Below are 16,573 nucleotides of genomic sequence, written 5' to 3'. Positions count from 1 at the left end.
CGTGTTCGCGCGCTGACCGGCGCGCCCGTTCCGGATCCGCGCGAGACGTCGCGGCTGCGTAAACGGCCGGTTTTCGACGGCGGGGCGGCTCGATCGAGCTGTGCAAAATTAACACTTCTACTTCCTAAAGCCGCGTTTCGCGGAGCTAGCAAAACCCGCAGCGCTATCGGACCCGCGCTCATCCGAGGGGCAGTTCAGACCTGTCAGGCGGTGAACGCAGCCCGGTTCTGCCACGTCGCCAGCCAGTACTACGGCGCGGCAAAAGCCCATTGATCGGCCGTCGCTCGCCACGGGGGAGAGCGAGAGCCTGAGCGTCGAGCGCCGCACCGGAAATTGGGACTCTGAATTGAAAGAGCGATAAGATATCGGAAACGCCGGGTCAGAAGTAGACGACAATGTGTATTGGGCTTCGAGTCGTGTCGAGTGTTCGCATCGGATTAAATGTAATTGCGGCAGGTCAGGCATATTTTCGAGCGTACCCATTTAATTGCGCATGCATTGTCACTGTTGCCGCGGCTCGACCACGACTTCACAGATATCTCATATACAATGACGCACCCGGCTTCGTATGCCGCCACGTGACCAATCGAGGTTTTAAAACTAATTACATCGAAACTATAATTCAACCCTTAGCGACAAGATCGTATAATTTCAGTACGCTATGAAGTCATGTATCACTACACGATTCGAATCTTGAAAATTGTTACTCGATTCATTTTTGAGTACCCGTGCCATTGTGCACGCCTGCCCCCCCCCCCCCCCCAACTACGAGCGAGCGCGAGCGGGCAAACGCGAGAGACCCCCAGCTACTCGCAGTCTACTCCGAATAATGCCGTTCGGAATCTGAATCGAACCGAACAACCGTGTGCCGAAGAATCCCAATCGTACATCTGAGCAGACTAGTATTTACAAAGGCCAAGGTTAGGGTTATCTGACGTAATGTATATACTGGCTCGGACCCACTTGGCAAAACGACTTTGCAGTCAACACTCACGTCTGGTCACACAACTACCCACAACAAAATCACAAACAAAACATGCGACGGAATCCGACCCGAACGAGTACGAATCAAAAAAAAACACCCGCCGCGATAGCCCTGTCCGCCCGCGACAAACGCGACTCGACGCGCCTCAATACGGACCGGGACAAAGAAAATGTGTCGTGCTGTGTGTTGCGTTACGGGCTTCGTCCCGCCGCGTTCACTCGGGAATTACTCCCACCGTTTACCCCCCCCCCACATCAAACGGACCGGGTTTACTTGTCATTTGTCGTGAAAGAGCCGAGCGCACTCGGCAAACGAGAGAAGAAAAAGCATACAAACCTTATAACAACCAAATACTCCGATGAATATTTAACGGACAAGGGGGACTACTAGGAGTTGGAGAATTATCAGCACTCGCGCCTGTCTAAAAACGACCGCCCGTCGCTTGAAATTCGGTGCAATTCCGGCTTTGCCAACCTTTGCTTGCACGAGCGACAGTGTAATATATACGTGCTTCGACAGGCTTAGGTAGTCGGCGATACCACACCGAGTGTCGTTCTGTGATGTAGCACTGTGACTGTAGCATCGGACGATCTCATTCGTCGGGCGGGCGCCAACGGGTTAGCATTTTTTCGATATGCAGAAAATGTGTTTTCTTTTGTTCCAGCCAATCCATCCGTAAATACTATCCAATCGTGTCGAACCCGAACCTCGACACTTACACTGTAACTTTGCGCGAACAACGGAATTGTGCCGAGCAACAAAATTCCAAGCGACGGCAAGTCCCAACTGTAAGACGTAACAGACGAGATCCTTTCTACCCGCACCAGTACTTACGACTCTCCAAGTACTAGTACGCCCCTGCTCCGTACGAACCAGACATTGGAGTATTTGGTTGTATTTGAAGGTACGTATCTCTTGACAGAGGCGGCTGAGTGCGCTCAGCCTTTTTTGATTCACGCATCAGGCAGACCGGCTTCTGTATTGGGAATTGTGTATTGCGTCGCTCGCCTCAGCAAGTCGTTTGCAAGCAATAACGGTGACAGAAACCCGCTGAGCAATCAAGGCGGCGCCGCCGCCGTACCGCCCGCCACCCGTCGAGCGCGTCTAATTCTAGTTGGCCACCGTAAACACTATTCTATTCAATTCCAAATCAAAATTGTTCGACAATGTACATCGCCGTAACCATACAAGTATTGCTTTAAAAACGCTCTACTCTAGGCTCGCTCGAGTCTCAGTCTTATGAATATACTGCGCGCGCAATGACATGTAAGTGTGTATACAATTTCATAAAACCTGCTCGATCGGGTGGCACTGAAAAGTGCCGTTTGTGATGATGAAGGCTTTTGCGATGCGCTTAAGAGCTCTTTCCGGTCTTCTTGGGCAGAAGGACGGCCTGGATGTTGGGCAAGACGCCGCCTTGCGCAATCGTAACTCCGCCGAGCAGCTTGTTCAGCTCTTCGTCGTTTCTGATGGCGAGCTGCAAGTGACGCGGGATGATTCTGCTCTTCTTGTTGTCGCGGGCTGCGTTTCCTGCCAACTCCAGAACTTCGGCGCTCAGGTACTCGAGCACGGCGGCCAAGTACACGGGAGCTCCGGCTCCCACACGCTGTGCGTAGTTGCCCTTTCTCAGCAGGCGGTGAACCCTGCCGACCGGGAACTGCAGGCCCGCTCTCGAGGATCGGCTCTTTGCCTTTGCCTTTGATTTTCCACCTTTTCCGCGACCAGACATTTTTACGCTTTCGTTGGGTACTAGGTAAATACGATAAATGAATCCAAGCACGCATAACTGCCTTTTTATTGTGCGCCCGTGTCACAACGTTGTGACATAAAACGAGAGACGGCTATTTCGCGCGCCTAAAAAATCCGTGACGCGGCTGTCTCGTTTCGTGCTTTTGCTACTCGCATCATTAGCATACGCCCGACTATAAATCGGATCTGCGGCTTGACGCCGATCACAAACAGCAAAATGGTCGCGTCTAAGGGAAGCAAGAAGTTGGTGAAAAAGCAAACGCCGAAAGATGGCAAGAAGAAAAGAAAGTCGAGGCGAAAGGAAAGCTTCAGCATCTACATCTACAAGGTGTTGAAGCAGGTTCATCCCGATACTGGAATCTCCAGCAAGGCCATGAGCATCATGAACTCGTTCGTCAACGACGTGTTCGAGAGGATCGCCAGCGAGTCGTCTCGTCTCGCCCACTACAACAAGCGCTCGACCATCAGCAGCCGCGAGATCCAGACCGCCGTCAGGCTCTTGCTGCCCGGCGAACTGGCCAAGCACGCCGTGTCTGAAGGCACCAAAGCCGTCACCAAGTACACCAGCTCTAAGTAGATGGTTGTGCTCGACGCCGAAAATCGACAACAACGGCCCTTGTAAGGGCCACCCGCTCTTGTGCGTTTTGATTGCTTGCTCTCGCGAGCGTTATCAGTTCAGTTGTTATGCCGTACTCTGTTATTTACGCTAGGTGGTAAGTTGCGTTTCCGGTACCTGCGGTGCGATGAACGAGACGGGTTCGTGTATTACATGGGTAGCTTATCTGCTGTTAGAGGTTCGTGGGATGCGAATCTTCCAGACTGGTTTGTGTATTACAAAGTAGTGCGCGCGCTGTGAAACGGACGCTGCGGAAGGCAACATGCCGCGATGACAATAATTATAAAACTGAAAGCAGCGCGCCCATTCTAAGCTCTCTCGATACCGTATAGTTCGGGTGGCTCTGAAAAGAGCCGTTTCTTTTGCGTCGTGCTAATCGCCGGCAGCTTAAGCCCTCTCGCCACGGATACGTCTGGCGAGCTGGATGTCTTTCGGCATGATGGTGACGCGCTTGGCGTGGATCGCGCACAAGTTGGTGTCTTCGAACAAGCCGACAAGGTAGGCTTCGCTGGCCTCCTGCAGAGCCATCACGGAGCTGCTTTGGAAGCGGAGGTCGGTCTTGAAGTCTTGAGCGATCTCGCGAACCAGCCTCTGGAAGGGAAGCTTGCGGATGAGCAGCTCGGTCGACTTTTGGTAGCGACGGATCTCACGGAGGGCCACTGTTCCGGGCCTGTAACGATGAGGTTTCTTGACGCCGCCTGTGGCGGGAGCGCTCTTTCTCGCCGCCTTGGTAGCGAGCTGCTTTCGGGGAGCTTTGCCTCCCGTTGACTTTCTTGCTGTCTGTTTCGTTCTCGCCATAGTGTCTCTCTCTCTCCGAGTTACGTAAATCACTAGATAGATTCGGTAGTTGCTGAATGCTAGTAAACGTCCGTCGTGTCACGCAAGGCTATTTATACTCGGCCGTCGAATTTGGCGCGTTAAAGCGTTTCGTGAACGTCCGCTGGCGACGTTGACATAATGCGTTGAGTGGCGGCGCATATCATTCGTTGCTGAAAGTGATACCTTACTGTAATTTTACGTTTGAAAATTTCAGTAAATAGACGAAAAAATGTCCGGTCGAGGTAAAGGGGGTAAAGGGCTCGGAAAGGGAGGCGCCAAGCGTCACAGGAAGGTGTTGCGTGATAACATCCAAGGAATCACCAAGCCCGCAATTCGACGTCTGGCGCGTCGTGGCGGAGTGAAGCGTATCTCAGGACTCATCTACGAAGAGACCAGAGGTGTGCTGAAGGTCTTCCTCGAGAACGTCATCAGAGACGCCGTCACTTACACCGAACACGCCAAGAGAAAGACCGTCACCGCTCTGGACGTGGTCTACGCCTTGAAACGTCAAGGACGAACTCTGTACGGGTTCGGCGGATAAGCGACTCGCTACTGCGATCACAAGACAACAACGGCTCTTTTCAGAGCCACCCGAACTTGTTGAAACTGTGTAGAGAATATTTTGGTCGGTCGTATAGTACATAATTATACTACTGACCAGTAAACAGACCCCGATCAGTTTTCCAATAAATCACCCGACTTGTACAACCGCTCGACTAACTCAATGGGTAGTTTGTAAATACGAGTCTCGCCGTCGCGATATTGCGACAGTCGGCCCGTACTCTATACGCGTAAACATCAACTTTGGATGGCCCTGAAAAGAGCCGTTAATAGCGGTGGTGTTGGCGACACGCAAGCTTTTACTTCTTCTTGGCTGAGGTCTTTTTGGCAGCCTTCTTGACGACTTTCTTCGGCGACTTTTTCGAAGCGGGTCTCTTGGAAGCCGGCTTTTTGGCGGCGCTCTTCTTGACCGTGGCCGATTTCTTGGCCGCTGCTTTCTTGACGGGAGTCTTCTTCGGTTTGGGCTTTTTGGCCGCAGTTTTTTTGGTCGATTCCTTGCCGACGGCGGCCTTCTTGGCGGCCGGTTTCTTCTTGGCGACGACGGTCTTCTTTTTGGCTGCCTGCTGGGCCGGGGCCTTCGGAGCGGCGAGCTTGTACCGTCCCGTGCTGTTCTTCGGGTGGACGAGCTGGCCGGACGCGAGCATTTTTGCGAGAGTCCGGTTCAGGTTGGTTTTAGTCGACTGCTCGGTGACTTTGTTGCTGCTCAAAACGTGCTTCTTGATGGCTTGGCGCGAGGAGCCTTTCTTGTCGCCCAGCTTCCTGATGGCGGCGACGATCATGTCCTTGAAAGGAGCGTGACTCGGCGTCGTCGTAGTTTTCTTGGCGGCTGACATCGTGCTTTGTACGTACAAATAGAACGGTGAATATTTCTGCAGTTGTTGTAGAAGTCGAGAAAAGGCGCAAATTACTATATAACCAACGTCCGCCGAACGAGCAGACGCGAACGAAACGATAAAGCTCTCGGCGACGGCCGACGCCGGTCGGGGCACGGCTTTCTGTGCTAGTGTTCGTCGTGACCCGGGCCGTGGCGACGACCCCGGAAGTGGCCGACCGATCCGAATCGGTTCGCGGGGCGGAGCGTGTTCGCGCGCTGACCGGCGCGCCCGTTCCGGATCCGCGCGAGACGTCGCGGCTGCGTAAACGGCCGGTTTTCGACGGCGGGGCGGCTCGATCGAGCTGTGCAAAATTAACACTTCTACTTCCTAAAGCCGCGTTTCGCGGAGCTAGCAAAACCCGCAGCGCTATCGGACCCGCGCTCATCCGAGGGGCAGTTCAGACCTGTCAGGCGGTGAACGCAGCCCGGTTCTGCCACGTCGCCAGCCAGTACTACGGCGCGGCAAAAGCCCATTGATCGGCCGTCGCTCGCCACGGGGGAGAGCGAGAGCCTGAGCGTCGAGCGCCGCACCGGAAATTGGGACTCTGAATTGAAAGAGCGATAAGATATCGGAAACGCCGGGTCAGAAGTAGACGACAATGTGTATTGGGCTTCGAGTCGTGTCGAGTGTTCGCATCGGATTAAATGTAATTGCGGCAGGTCAGGCATATTTTCGAGCGTACCCATTTAATTGCGCATGCATTGTCACTGTTGCCGCGGCTCGACCACGACTTCACAGATATCTCATATACAATGACGCACCCGGCTTCGTATGCCGCCACGTGACCAATCGAGGTTTTAAAACTAATTACATCGAAACTATAATTCAACCCTTAGCGACAAGATCGTATAATTTCAGTACGCTATGAAGTCATGTATCACTACACGATTCGAATCTTGAAAATTGTTACTCGATTCATTTTTGAGTACCCGTGCCATTGTGCACGCCTGCCCCCCCCCCCCCCCCAACTACGAGCGAGCGCGAGCGGGCAAACGCGAGAGACCCCCAGCTACTCGCAGTCTACTCCGAATAATGCCGTTCGGAATCTGAATCGAACCGAACAACCGTGTGCCGAAGAATCCCAATCGTACATCTGAGCAGACTAGTATTTACAAAGGCCAAGGTTAGGGTTATCTGACGTAATGTATATACTGGCTCGGACCCACTTGGCAAAACGACTTTGCAGTCAACACTCACGTCTGGTCACACAACTACCCACAACAAAATCACAAACAAAACATGCGACGGAATCCGACCCGAACGAGTACGAATCAAAAAAAAACACCCGCCGCGATAGCCCTGTCCGCCCGCGACAAACGCGACTCGACGCGCCTCAATACGGACCGGGACAAAGAAAATGTGTCGTGCTGTGTGTTGCGTTACGGGCTTCGTCCCGCCGCGTTCACTCGGGAATTACTCCCACCGTTTACCCCCCCCCCACATCAAACGGACCGGGTTTACTTGTCATTTGTCGTGAAAGAGCCGAGCGCACTCGGCAAACGAGAGAAGAAAAAGCATACAAACCTTATAACAACCAAATACTCCGATGAATATTTAACGGACAAGGGGGACTACTAGGAGTTGGAGAATTATCAGCACTCGCGCCTGTCTAAAAACGACCGCCCGTCGCTTGAAATTCGGTGCAATTCCGGCTTTGCCAACCTTTGCTTGCACGAGCGACAGTGTAATATATACGTGCTTCGACAGGCTTAGGTAGTCGGCGATACCACACCGAGTGTCGTTCTGTGATGTAGCACTGTGACTGTAGCATCGGACGATCTCATTCGTCGGGCGGGCGCCAACGGGTTAGCATTTTTTCGATATGCAGAAAATGTGTTTTCTTTTGTTCCAGCCAATCCATCCGTAAATACTATCCAATCGTGTCGAACCCGAACCTCGACACTTACACTGTAACTTTGCGCGAACAACGGAATTGTGCCGAGCAACAAAATTCCAAGCGACGGCAAGTCCCAACTGTAAGACGTAACAGACGAGATCCTTTCTACCCGCACCAGTACTTACGACTCTCCAAGTACTAGTACGCCCCTGCTCCGTACGAACCAGACATTGGAGTATTTGGTTGTATTTGAAGGTACGTATCTCTTGACAGAGGCGGCTGAGTGCGCTCAGCCTTTTTTGATTCACGCATCAGGCAGACCGGCTTCTGTATTGGGAATTGTGTATTGCGTCGCTCGCCTCAGCAAGTCGTTTGCAAGCAATAACGGTGACAGAAACCCGCTGAGCAATCAAGGCGGCGCCGCCGCCGTACCGCCCGCCACCCGTCGAGCGCGTCTAATTCTAGTTGGCCACCGTAAACACTATTCTATTCAATTCCAAATCAAAATTGTTCGACAATGTACATCGCCGTAACCATACAAGTATTGCTTTAAAAACGCTCTACTCTAGGCTCGCTCGAGTCTCAGTCTTATGAATATACTGCGCGCGCAATGACATGTAAGTGTGTATACAATTTCATAAAACCTGCTCGATCGGGTGGCACTGAAAAGTGCCGTTTGTGATGATGAAGGCTTTTGCGATGCGCTTAAGAGCTCTTTCCGGTCTTCTTGGGCAGAAGGACGGCCTGGATGTTGGGCAAGACGCCGCCTTGCGCAATCGTAACTCCGCCGAGCAGCTTGTTCAGCTCTTCGTCGTTTCTGATGGCGAGCTGCAAGTGACGCGGGATGATTCTGCTCTTCTTGTTGTCGCGGGCTGCGTTTCCTGCCAACTCCAGAACTTCGGCGCTCAGGTACTCGAGCACGGCGGCCAAGTACACGGGAGCTCCGGCTCCCACACGCTGTGCGTAGTTGCCCTTTCTCAGCAGGCGGTGAACCCTGCCGACCGGGAACTGCAGGCCCGCTCTCGAGGATCGGCTCTTTGCCTTTGCCTTTGATTTTCCACCTTTTCCGCGACCAGACATTTTTACGCTTTCGTTGGGTACTAGGTAAATACGATAAATGAATCCAAGCACGCATAACTGCCTTTTTATTGTGCGCCCGTGTCACAACGTTGTGACATAAAACGAGAGACGGCTATTTCGCGCGCCTAAAAAATCCGTGACGCGGCTGTCTCGTTTCGTGCTTTTGCTACTCGCATCATTAGCATACGCCCGACTATAAATCGGATCTGCGGCTTGACGCCGATCACAAACAGCAAAATGGTCGCGTCTAAGGGAAGCAAGAAGTTGGTGAAAAAGCAAACGCCGAAAGATGGCAAGAAGAAAAGAAAGTCGAGGCGAAAGGAAAGCTTCAGCATCTACATCTACAAGGTGTTGAAGCAGGTTCATCCCGATACTGGAATCTCCAGCAAGGCCATGAGCATCATGAACTCGTTCGTCAACGACGTGTTCGAGAGGATCGCCAGCGAGTCGTCTCGTCTCGCCCACTACAACAAGCGCTCGACCATCAGCAGCCGCGAGATCCAGACCGCCGTCAGGCTCTTGCTGCCCGGCGAACTGGCCAAGCACGCCGTGTCTGAAGGCACCAAAGCCGTCACCAAGTACACCAGCTCTAAGTAGATGGTTGTGCTCGACGCCGAAAATCGACAACAACGGCCCTTGTAAGGGCCACCCGCTCTTGTGCGTTTTGATTGCTTGCTCTCGCGAGCGTTATCAGTTCAGTTGTTATGCCGTACTCTGTTATTTACGCTAGGTGGTAAGTTGCGTTTCCGGTACCTGCGGTGCGATGAACGAGACGGGTTCGTGTATTACATGGGTAGCTTATCTGCTGTTAGAGGTTCGTGGGATGCGAATCTTCCAGACTGGTTTGTGTATTACAAAGTAGTGCGCGCGCTGTGAAACGGACGCTGCGGAAGGCAACATGCCGCGATGACAATAATTATAAAACTGAAAGCAGCGCGCCCATTCTAAGCTCTCTCGATACCGTATAGTTCGGGTGGCTCTGAAAAGAGCCGTTTCTTTTGCGTCGTGCTAATCGCCGGCAGCTTAAGCCCTCTCGCCACGGATACGTCTGGCGAGCTGGATGTCTTTCGGCATGATGGTGACGCGCTTGGCGTGGATCGCGCACAAGTTGGTGTCTTCGAACAAGCCGACAAGGTAGGCTTCGCTGGCCTCCTGCAGAGCCATCACGGAGCTGCTTTGGAAGCGGAGGTCGGTCTTGAAGTCTTGAGCGATCTCGCGAACCAGCCTCTGGAAGGGAAGCTTGCGGATGAGCAGCTCGGTCGACTTTTGGTAGCGACGGATCTCACGGAGGGCCACTGTTCCGGGCCTGTAACGATGAGGTTTCTTGACGCCGCCTGTGGCGGGAGCGCTCTTTCTCGCCGCCTTGGTAGCGAGCTGCTTTCGGGGAGCTTTGCCTCCCGTTGACTTTCTTGCTGTCTGTTTCGTTCTCGCCATAGTGTCTCTCTCTCTCCGAGTTACGTAAATCACTAGATAGATTCGGTAGTTGCTGAATGCTAGTAAACGTCCGTCGTGTCACGCAAGGCTATTTATACTCGGCCGTCGAATTTGGCGCGTTAAAGCGTTTCGTGAACGTCCGCTGGCGACGTTGACATAATGCGTTGAGTGGCGGCGCATATCATTCGTTGCTGAAAGTGATACCTTACTGTAATTTTACGTTTGAAAATTTCAGTAAATAGACGAAAAAATGTCCGGTCGAGGTAAAGGGGGTAAAGGGCTCGGAAAGGGAGGCGCCAAGCGTCACAGGAAGGTGTTGCGTGATAACATCCAAGGAATCACCAAGCCCGCAATTCGACGTCTGGCGCGTCGTGGCGGAGTGAAGCGTATCTCAGGACTCATCTACGAAGAGACCAGAGGTGTGCTGAAGGTCTTCCTCGAGAACGTCATCAGAGACGCCGTCACTTACACCGAACACGCCAAGAGAAAGACCGTCACCGCTCTGGACGTGGTCTACGCCTTGAAACGTCAAGGACGAACTCTGTACGGGTTCGGCGGATAAGCGACTCGCTACTGCGATCACAAGACAACAACGGCTCTTTTCAGAGCCACCCGAACTTGTTGAAACTGTGTAGAGAATATTTTGGTCGGTCGTATAGTACATAATTATACTACTGACCAGTAAACAGACCCCGATCAGTTTTCCAATAAATCACCCGACTTGTACAACCGCTCGACTAACTCAATGGGTAGTTTGTAAATACGAGTCTCGCCGTCGCGATATTGCGACAGTCGGCCCGTACTCTATACGCGTAAACATCAACTTTGGATGGCCCTGAAAAGAGCCGTTAATAGCGGTGGTGTTGGCGACACGCAAGCTTTTACTTCTTCTTGGCTGAGGTCTTTTTGGCAGCCTTCTTGACGACTTTCTTCGGCGACTTTTTCGAAGCGGGTCTCTTGGAAGCCGGCTTTTTGGCGGCGCTCTTCTTGACCGTGGCCGATTTCTTGGCCGCTGCTTTCTTGACGGGAGTCTTCTTCGGTTTGGGCTTTTTGGCCGCAGTTTTTTTGGTCGATTCCTTGCCGACGGCGGCCTTCTTGGCGGCCGGTTTCTTCTTGGCGACGACGGTCTTCTTTTTGGCTGCCTGCTGGGCCGGGGCCTTCGGAGCGGCGAGCTTGTACCGTCCCGTGCTGTTCTTCGGGTGGACGAGCTGGCCGGACGCGAGCATTTTTGCGAGAGTCCGGTTCAGGTTGGTTTTAGTCGACTGCTCGGTGACTTTGTTGCTGCTCAAAACGTGCTTCTTGATGGCTTGGCGCGAGGAGCCTTTCTTGTCGCCCAGCTTCCTGATGGCGGCGACGATCATGTCCTTGAAAGGAGCGTGACTCGGCGTCGTCGTAGTTTTCTTGGCGGCTGACATCGTGCTTTGTACGTACAAATAGAACGGTGAATATTTCTGCAGTTGTTGTAGAAGTCGAGAAAAGGCGCAAATTACTATATAACCAACGTCCGCCGAACGAGCAGACGCGAACGAAACGATAAAGCTCTCGGCGACGGCCGACGCCGGTCGGGGCACGGCTTTCTGTGCTAGTGTTCGTCGTGACCCGGGCCGTGGCGACGACCCCGGAAGTGGCCGACCGATCCGAATCGGTTCGCGGGGCGGAGCGTGTTCGCGCGCTGACCGGCGCGCCCGTTCCGGATCCGCGCGAGACGTCGCGGCTGCGTAAACGGCCGGTTTTCGACGGCGGGGCGGCTCGATCGAGCTGTGCAAAATTAACACTTCTACTTCCTAAAGCCGCGTTTCGCGGAGCTAGCAAAACCCGCAGCGCTATCGGACCCGCGCTCATCCGAGGGGCAGTTCAGACCTGTCAGGCGGTGAACGCAGCCCGGTTCTGCCACGTCGCCAGCCAGTACTACGGCGCGGCAAAAGCCCATTGATCGGCCGTCGCTCGCCACGGGGGAGAGCGAGAGCCTGAGCGTCGAGCGCCGCACCGGAAATTGGGACTCTGAATTGAAAGAGCGATAAGATATCGGAAACGCCGGGTCAGAAGTAGACGACAATGTGTATTGGGCTTCGAGTCGTGTCGAGTGTTCGCATCGGATTAAATGTAATTGCGGCAGGTCAGGCATATTTTCGAGCGTACCCATTTAATTGCGCATGCATTGTCACTGTTGCCGCGGCTCGACCACGACTTCACAGATATCTCATATACAATGACGCACCCGGCTTCGTATGCCGCCACGTGACCAATCGAGGTTTTAAAACTAATTACATCGAAACTATAATTCAACCCTTAGCGACAAGATCGTATAATTTCAGTACGCTATGAAGTCATGTATCACTACACGATTCGAATCTTGAAAATTGTTACTCGATTCATTTTTGAGTACCCGTGCCATTGTGCACGCCTGCCCCCCCCCCCCCCCCAACTACGAGCGAGCGCGAGCGGGCAAACGCGAGAGACCCCCAGCTACTCGCAGTCTACTCCGAATAATGCCGTTCGGAATCTGAATCGAACCGAACAACCGTGTGCCGAAGAATCCCAATCGTACATCTGAGCAGACTAGTATTTACAAAGGCCAAGGTTAGGGTTATCTGACGTAATGTATATACTGGCTCGGACCCACTTGGCAAAACGACTTTGCAGTCAACACTCACGTCTGGTCACACAACTACCCACAACAAAATCACAAACAAAACATGCGACGGAATCCGACCCGAACGAGTACGAATCAAAAAAAAACACCCGCCGCGATAGCCCTGTCCGCCCGCGACAAACGCGACTCGACGCGCCTCAATACGGACCGGGACAAAGAAAATGTGTCGTGCTGTGTGTTGCGTTACGGGCTTCGTCCCGCCGCGTTCACTCGGGAATTACTCCCACCGTTTACCCCCCCCCCACATCAAACGGACCGGGTTTACTTGTCATTTGTCGTGAAAGAGCCGAGCGCACTCGGCAAACGAGAGAAGAAAAAGCATACAAACCTTATAACAACCAAATACTCCGATGAATATTTAACGGACAAGGGGGACTACTAGGAGTTGGAGAATTATCAGCACTCGCGCCTGTCTAAAAACGACCGCCCGTCGCTTGAAATTCGGTGCAATTCCGGCTTTGCCAACCTTTGCTTGCACGAGCGACAGTGTAATATATACGTGCTTCGACAGGCTTAGGTAGTCGGCGATACCACACCGAGTGTCGTTCTGTGATGTAGCACTGTGACTGTAGCATCGGACGATCTCATTCGTCGGGCGGGCGCCAACGGGTTAGCATTTTTTCGATATGCAGAAAATGTGTTTTCTTTTGTTCCAGCCAATCCATCCGTAAATACTATCCAATCGTGTCGAACCCGAACCTCGACACTTACACTGTAACTTTGCGCGAACAACGGAATTGTGCCGAGCAACAAAATTCCAAGCGACGGCAAGTCCCAACTGTAAGACGTAACAGACGAGATCCTTTCTACCCGCACCAGTACTTACGACTCTCCAAGTACTAGTACGCCCCTGCTCCGTACGAACCAGACATTGGAGTATTTGGTTGTATTTGAAGGTACGTATCTCTTGACAGAGGCGGCTGAGTGCGCTCAGCCTTTTTTGATTCACGCATCAGGCAGACCGGCTTCTGTATTGGGAATTGTGTATTGCGTCGCTCGCCTCAGCAAGTCGTTTGCAAGCAATAACGGTGACAGAAACCCGCTGAGCAATCAAGGCGGCGCCGCCGCCGTACCGCCCGCCACCCGTCGAGCGCGTCTAATTCTAGTTGGCCACCGTAAACACTATTCTATTCAATTCCAAATCAAAATTGTTCGACAATGTACATCGCCGTAACCATACAAGTATTGCTTTAAAAACGCTCTACTCTAGGCTCGCTCGAGTCTCAGTCTTATGAATATACTGCGCGCGCAATGACATGTAAGTGTGTATACAATTTCATAAAACCTGCTCGATCGGGTGGCACTGAAAAGTGCCGTTTGTGATGATGAAGGCTTTTGCGATGCGCTTAAGAGCTCTTTCCGGTCTTCTTGGGCAGAAGGACGGCCTGGATGTTGGGCAAGACGCCGCCTTGCGCAATCGTAACTCCGCCGAGCAGCTTGTTCAGCTCTTCGTCGTTTCTGATGGCGAGCTGCAAGTGACGCGGGATGATTCTGCTCTTCTTGTTGTCGCGGGCTGCGTTTCCTGCCAACTCCAGAACTTCGGCGCTCAGGTACTCGAGCACGGCGGCCAAGTACACGGGAGCTCCGGCTCCCACACGCTGTGCGTAGTTGCCCTTTCTCAGCAGGCGGTGAACCCTGCCGACCGGGAACTGCAGGCCCGCTCTCGAGGATCGGCTCTTTGCCTTTGCCTTTGATTTTCCACCTTTTCCGCGACCAGACATTTTTACGCTTTCGTTGGGTACTAGGTAAATACGATAAATGAATCCAAGCACGCATAACTGCCTTTTTATTGTGCGCCCGTGTCACAACGTTGTGACATAAAACGAGAGACGGCTATTTCGCGCGCCTAAAAAATCCGTGACGCGGCTGTCTCGTTTCGTGCTTTTGCTACTCGCATCATTAGCATACGCCCGACTATAAATCGGATCTGCGGCTTGACGCCGATCACAAACAGCAAAATGGTCGCGTCTAAGGGAAGCAAGAAGTTGGTGAAAAAGCAAACGCCGAAAGATGGCAAGAAGAAAAGAAAGTCGAGGCGAAAGGAAAGCTTCAGCATCTACATCTACAAGGTGTTGAAGCAGGTTCATCCCGATACTGGAATCTCCAGCAAGGCCATGAGCATCATGAACTCGTTCGTCAACGACGTGTTCGAGAGGATCGCCAGCGAGTCGTCTCGTCTCGCCCACTACAACAAGCGCTCGACCATCAGCAGCCGCGAGATCCAGACCGCCGTCAGGCTCTTGCTGCCCGGCGAACTGGCCAAGCACGCCGTGTCTGAAGGCACCAAAGCCGTCACCAAGTACACCAGCTCTAAGTAGATGGTTGTGCTCGACGCCGAAAATCGACAACAACGGCCCTTGTAAGGGCCACCCGCTCTTGTGCGTTTTGATTGCTTGCTCTCGCGAGCGTTATCAGTTCAGTTGTTATGCCGTACTCTGTTATTTACGCTAGGTGGTAAGTTGCGTTTCCGGTACCTGCGGTGCGATGAACGAGACGGGTTCGTGTATTACATGGGTAGCTTATCTGCTGTTAGAGGTTCGTGGGATGCGAATCTTCCAGACTGGTTTGTGTATTACAAAGTAGTGCGCGCGCTGTGAAACGGACGCTGCGGAAGGCAACATGCCGCGATGACAATAATTATAAAACTGAAAGCAGCGCGCCCATTCTAAGCTCTCTCGATACCGTATAGTTCGGGTGGCTCTGAAAAGAGCCGTTTCTTTTGCGTCGTGCTAATCGCCGGCAGCTTAAGCCCTCTCGCCACGGATACGTCTGGCGAGCTGGATGTCTTTCGGCATGATGGTGACGCGCTTGGCGTGGATCGCGCACAAGTTGGTGTCTTCGAACAAGCCGACAAGGTAGGCTTCGCTGGCCTCCTGCAGAGCCATCACGGAGCTGCTTTGGAAGCGGAGGTCGGTCTTGAAGTCTTGAGCGATCTCGCGAACCAGCCTCTGGAAGGGAAGCTTGCGGATGAGCAGCTCGGTCGACTTTTGGTAGCGACGGATCTCACGGAGGGCCACTGTTCCGGGCCTGTAACGATGAGGTTTCTTGACGCCGCCTGTGGCGGGAGCGCTCTTTCTCGCCGCCTTGGTAGCGAGCTGCTTTCGGGGAGCTTTGCCTCCCGTTGACTTTCTTGCTGTCTGTTTCGTTCTCGCCATAGTGTCTCTCTCTCTCCGAGTTACGTAAATCACTAGATAGATTCGGTAGTTGCTGAATGCTAGTAAACGTCCGTCGTGTCACGCAAGGCTATTTATACTCGGCCGTCGAATTTGGCGCGTTAAAGCGTTTCGTGAACGTCCGCTGGCGACGTTGACATAATGCGTTGAGTGGCGGCGCATATCATTCGTTGCTGAAAGTGATACCTTACTGTAATTTTACGTTTGAAAATTTCAGTAAATAGACGAAAAAATGTCCGGTCGAGGTAAAGGGGGTAAAGGGCTCGGAAAGGGAGGCGCCAAGCGTCACAGGAAGGTGTTGCGTGATAACATCCAAGGAATCACCAAGCCCGCAATTCGACGTCTGGCGCGTCGTGGCGGAGTGAAGCGTATCTCAGGACTCATCTACGAAGAGACCAGAGGTGTGCTGAAGGTCTTCCTCGAGAACGTCATCAGAGACGCCGTCACTTACACCGAACACGCCAAGAGAAAGACCGTCACCGCTCTGGACGTGGTCTACGCCTTGAAACGTCAAGGACGAACTCTGTACGGGTTCGGCGGATAAGCGACTCGCTACTGCGATCACAAGACAACAACGGCTCTTTTCAGAGCCACCCGAACTTGTTGAAACTGTGTAGAGAATATTTTGGTCGGTCGTATAGTACATAATTATACTACTGACCAGTAAACAGACCCCGATCAGTTTTCCAATAAATCACCCGACTTGTACAACCGCTCGACTAACTCAATGGGTAGTTTGTAAATACGAGTCTCGCCGTCGCGATATTGCGACAGTCGGCCCGTACTCTATA

The 16,573-nt window shown here is 52.8% G+C and overlaps 12 protein-coding genes across 12 annotated transcripts; 6 read left to right on the top strand and 6 right to left on the bottom strand.

Annotated features, from left to right (window-relative positions):
- Positions 1–2,291: 2,291 nt before the first annotated feature.
- On the bottom strand, positions 2,292–2,756 carry LOC145444764 (histone H2A). The gene has a single exon (XM_080322774.1). The coding sequence runs from the start codon at positions 2,712–2,714 to the stop codon at positions 2,340–2,342; it is 375 nt and encodes a 124-aa protein (XP_080178900.1). The 5' UTR covers positions 2,715–2,756; the 3' UTR covers positions 2,292–2,339.
- A 162-nt stretch (positions 2,757–2,918) lies between these two features.
- Positions 2,919–3,364, top strand: LOC145444765 (histone H2B.1-like). Its single transcript, XM_080322775.1, has one exon. The coding sequence runs from the start codon at positions 2,952–2,954 to the stop codon at positions 3,309–3,311; it is 360 nt and encodes a 119-aa protein (XP_080178901.1). The 5' UTR covers positions 2,919–2,951; the 3' UTR covers positions 3,312–3,364.
- A 313-nt stretch (positions 3,365–3,677) lies between these two features.
- LOC145444763 (histone H3) lies at positions 3,678–4,197 on the bottom strand. Its single transcript, XM_080322773.1, has one exon. The coding sequence runs from the start codon at positions 4,146–4,148 to the stop codon at positions 3,738–3,740; it is 411 nt and encodes a 136-aa protein (XP_080178899.1). The 5' UTR covers positions 4,149–4,197; the 3' UTR covers positions 3,678–3,737.
- Positions 4,198–4,320: 123 nt separating this feature from the next.
- LOC145444766 (histone H4) lies at positions 4,321–4,717 on the top strand. Its single transcript, XM_080322776.1, has one exon. The coding sequence runs from the start codon at positions 4,399–4,401 to the stop codon at positions 4,708–4,710; it is 312 nt and encodes a 103-aa protein (XP_080178902.1). The 5' UTR covers positions 4,321–4,398; the 3' UTR covers positions 4,711–4,717.
- A 3,382-nt stretch (positions 4,718–8,099) lies between these two features.
- Positions 8,100–8,564, bottom strand: LOC145444760 (histone H2A). Its single transcript, XM_080322770.1, has one exon. The coding sequence runs from the start codon at positions 8,520–8,522 to the stop codon at positions 8,148–8,150; it is 375 nt and encodes a 124-aa protein (XP_080178896.1). The 5' UTR covers positions 8,523–8,564; the 3' UTR covers positions 8,100–8,147.
- A 162-nt stretch (positions 8,565–8,726) lies between these two features.
- LOC145444761 (histone H2B.1-like) lies at positions 8,727–9,172 on the top strand. The gene has a single exon (XM_080322771.1). It carries the CDS (start codon positions 8,760–8,762, stop codon positions 9,117–9,119), a length of 360 nt encoding a protein of 119 aa, XP_080178897.1. The 5' UTR covers positions 8,727–8,759; the 3' UTR covers positions 9,120–9,172.
- Positions 9,173–9,485: 313 nt separating this feature from the next.
- LOC145444759 (histone H3) lies at positions 9,486–10,005 on the bottom strand. The gene has a single exon (XM_080322769.1). The coding sequence runs from the start codon at positions 9,954–9,956 to the stop codon at positions 9,546–9,548; it is 411 nt and encodes a 136-aa protein (XP_080178895.1). The 5' UTR covers positions 9,957–10,005; the 3' UTR covers positions 9,486–9,545.
- A 123-nt stretch (positions 10,006–10,128) lies between these two features.
- Positions 10,129–10,525, top strand: LOC145444762 (histone H4). The gene has a single exon (XM_080322772.1). It carries the CDS (start codon positions 10,207–10,209, stop codon positions 10,516–10,518), a length of 312 nt encoding a protein of 103 aa, XP_080178898.1. The 5' UTR covers positions 10,129–10,206; the 3' UTR covers positions 10,519–10,525.
- Positions 10,526–13,907: 3,382 nt separating this feature from the next.
- Positions 13,908–14,372, bottom strand: LOC145444752 (histone H2A). Its single transcript, XM_080322761.1, has one exon. It carries the CDS (start codon positions 14,328–14,330, stop codon positions 13,956–13,958), a length of 375 nt encoding a protein of 124 aa, XP_080178887.1. The 5' UTR covers positions 14,331–14,372; the 3' UTR covers positions 13,908–13,955.
- A 162-nt stretch (positions 14,373–14,534) lies between these two features.
- LOC145444753 (histone H2B.1-like) lies at positions 14,535–14,980 on the top strand. The gene has a single exon (XM_080322762.1). It carries the CDS (start codon positions 14,568–14,570, stop codon positions 14,925–14,927), a length of 360 nt encoding a protein of 119 aa, XP_080178888.1. The 5' UTR covers positions 14,535–14,567; the 3' UTR covers positions 14,928–14,980.
- A 313-nt stretch (positions 14,981–15,293) lies between these two features.
- On the bottom strand, positions 15,294–15,812 carry LOC145444750 (histone H3). Its single transcript, XM_080322760.1, has one exon. It carries the CDS (start codon positions 15,762–15,764, stop codon positions 15,354–15,356), a length of 411 nt encoding a protein of 136 aa, XP_080178886.1. The 5' UTR covers positions 15,765–15,812; the 3' UTR covers positions 15,294–15,353.
- Positions 15,813–15,936: 124 nt separating this feature from the next.
- On the top strand, positions 15,937–16,333 carry LOC145444754 (histone H4). The gene has a single exon (XM_080322763.1). It carries the CDS (start codon positions 16,015–16,017, stop codon positions 16,324–16,326), a length of 312 nt encoding a protein of 103 aa, XP_080178889.1. The 5' UTR covers positions 15,937–16,014; the 3' UTR covers positions 16,327–16,333.
- The last annotated feature ends 240 nt before the right edge of the window (positions 16,334–16,573 follow it).

Source organism: Botryllus schlosseri, chromosome 8 (genome assembly GCF_051294905.1).
Source record: "Botryllus schlosseri isolate E-star chromosome 8, Bs_hap1, whole genome shotgun sequence".
NCBI classification, from domain to species: Eukaryota; Metazoa; Chordata; class Ascidiacea; order Stolidobranchia; family Styelidae; genus Botryllus; species Botryllus schlosseri.
This window is presented reverse-complemented; position numbering and strand designations above follow the sequence as displayed.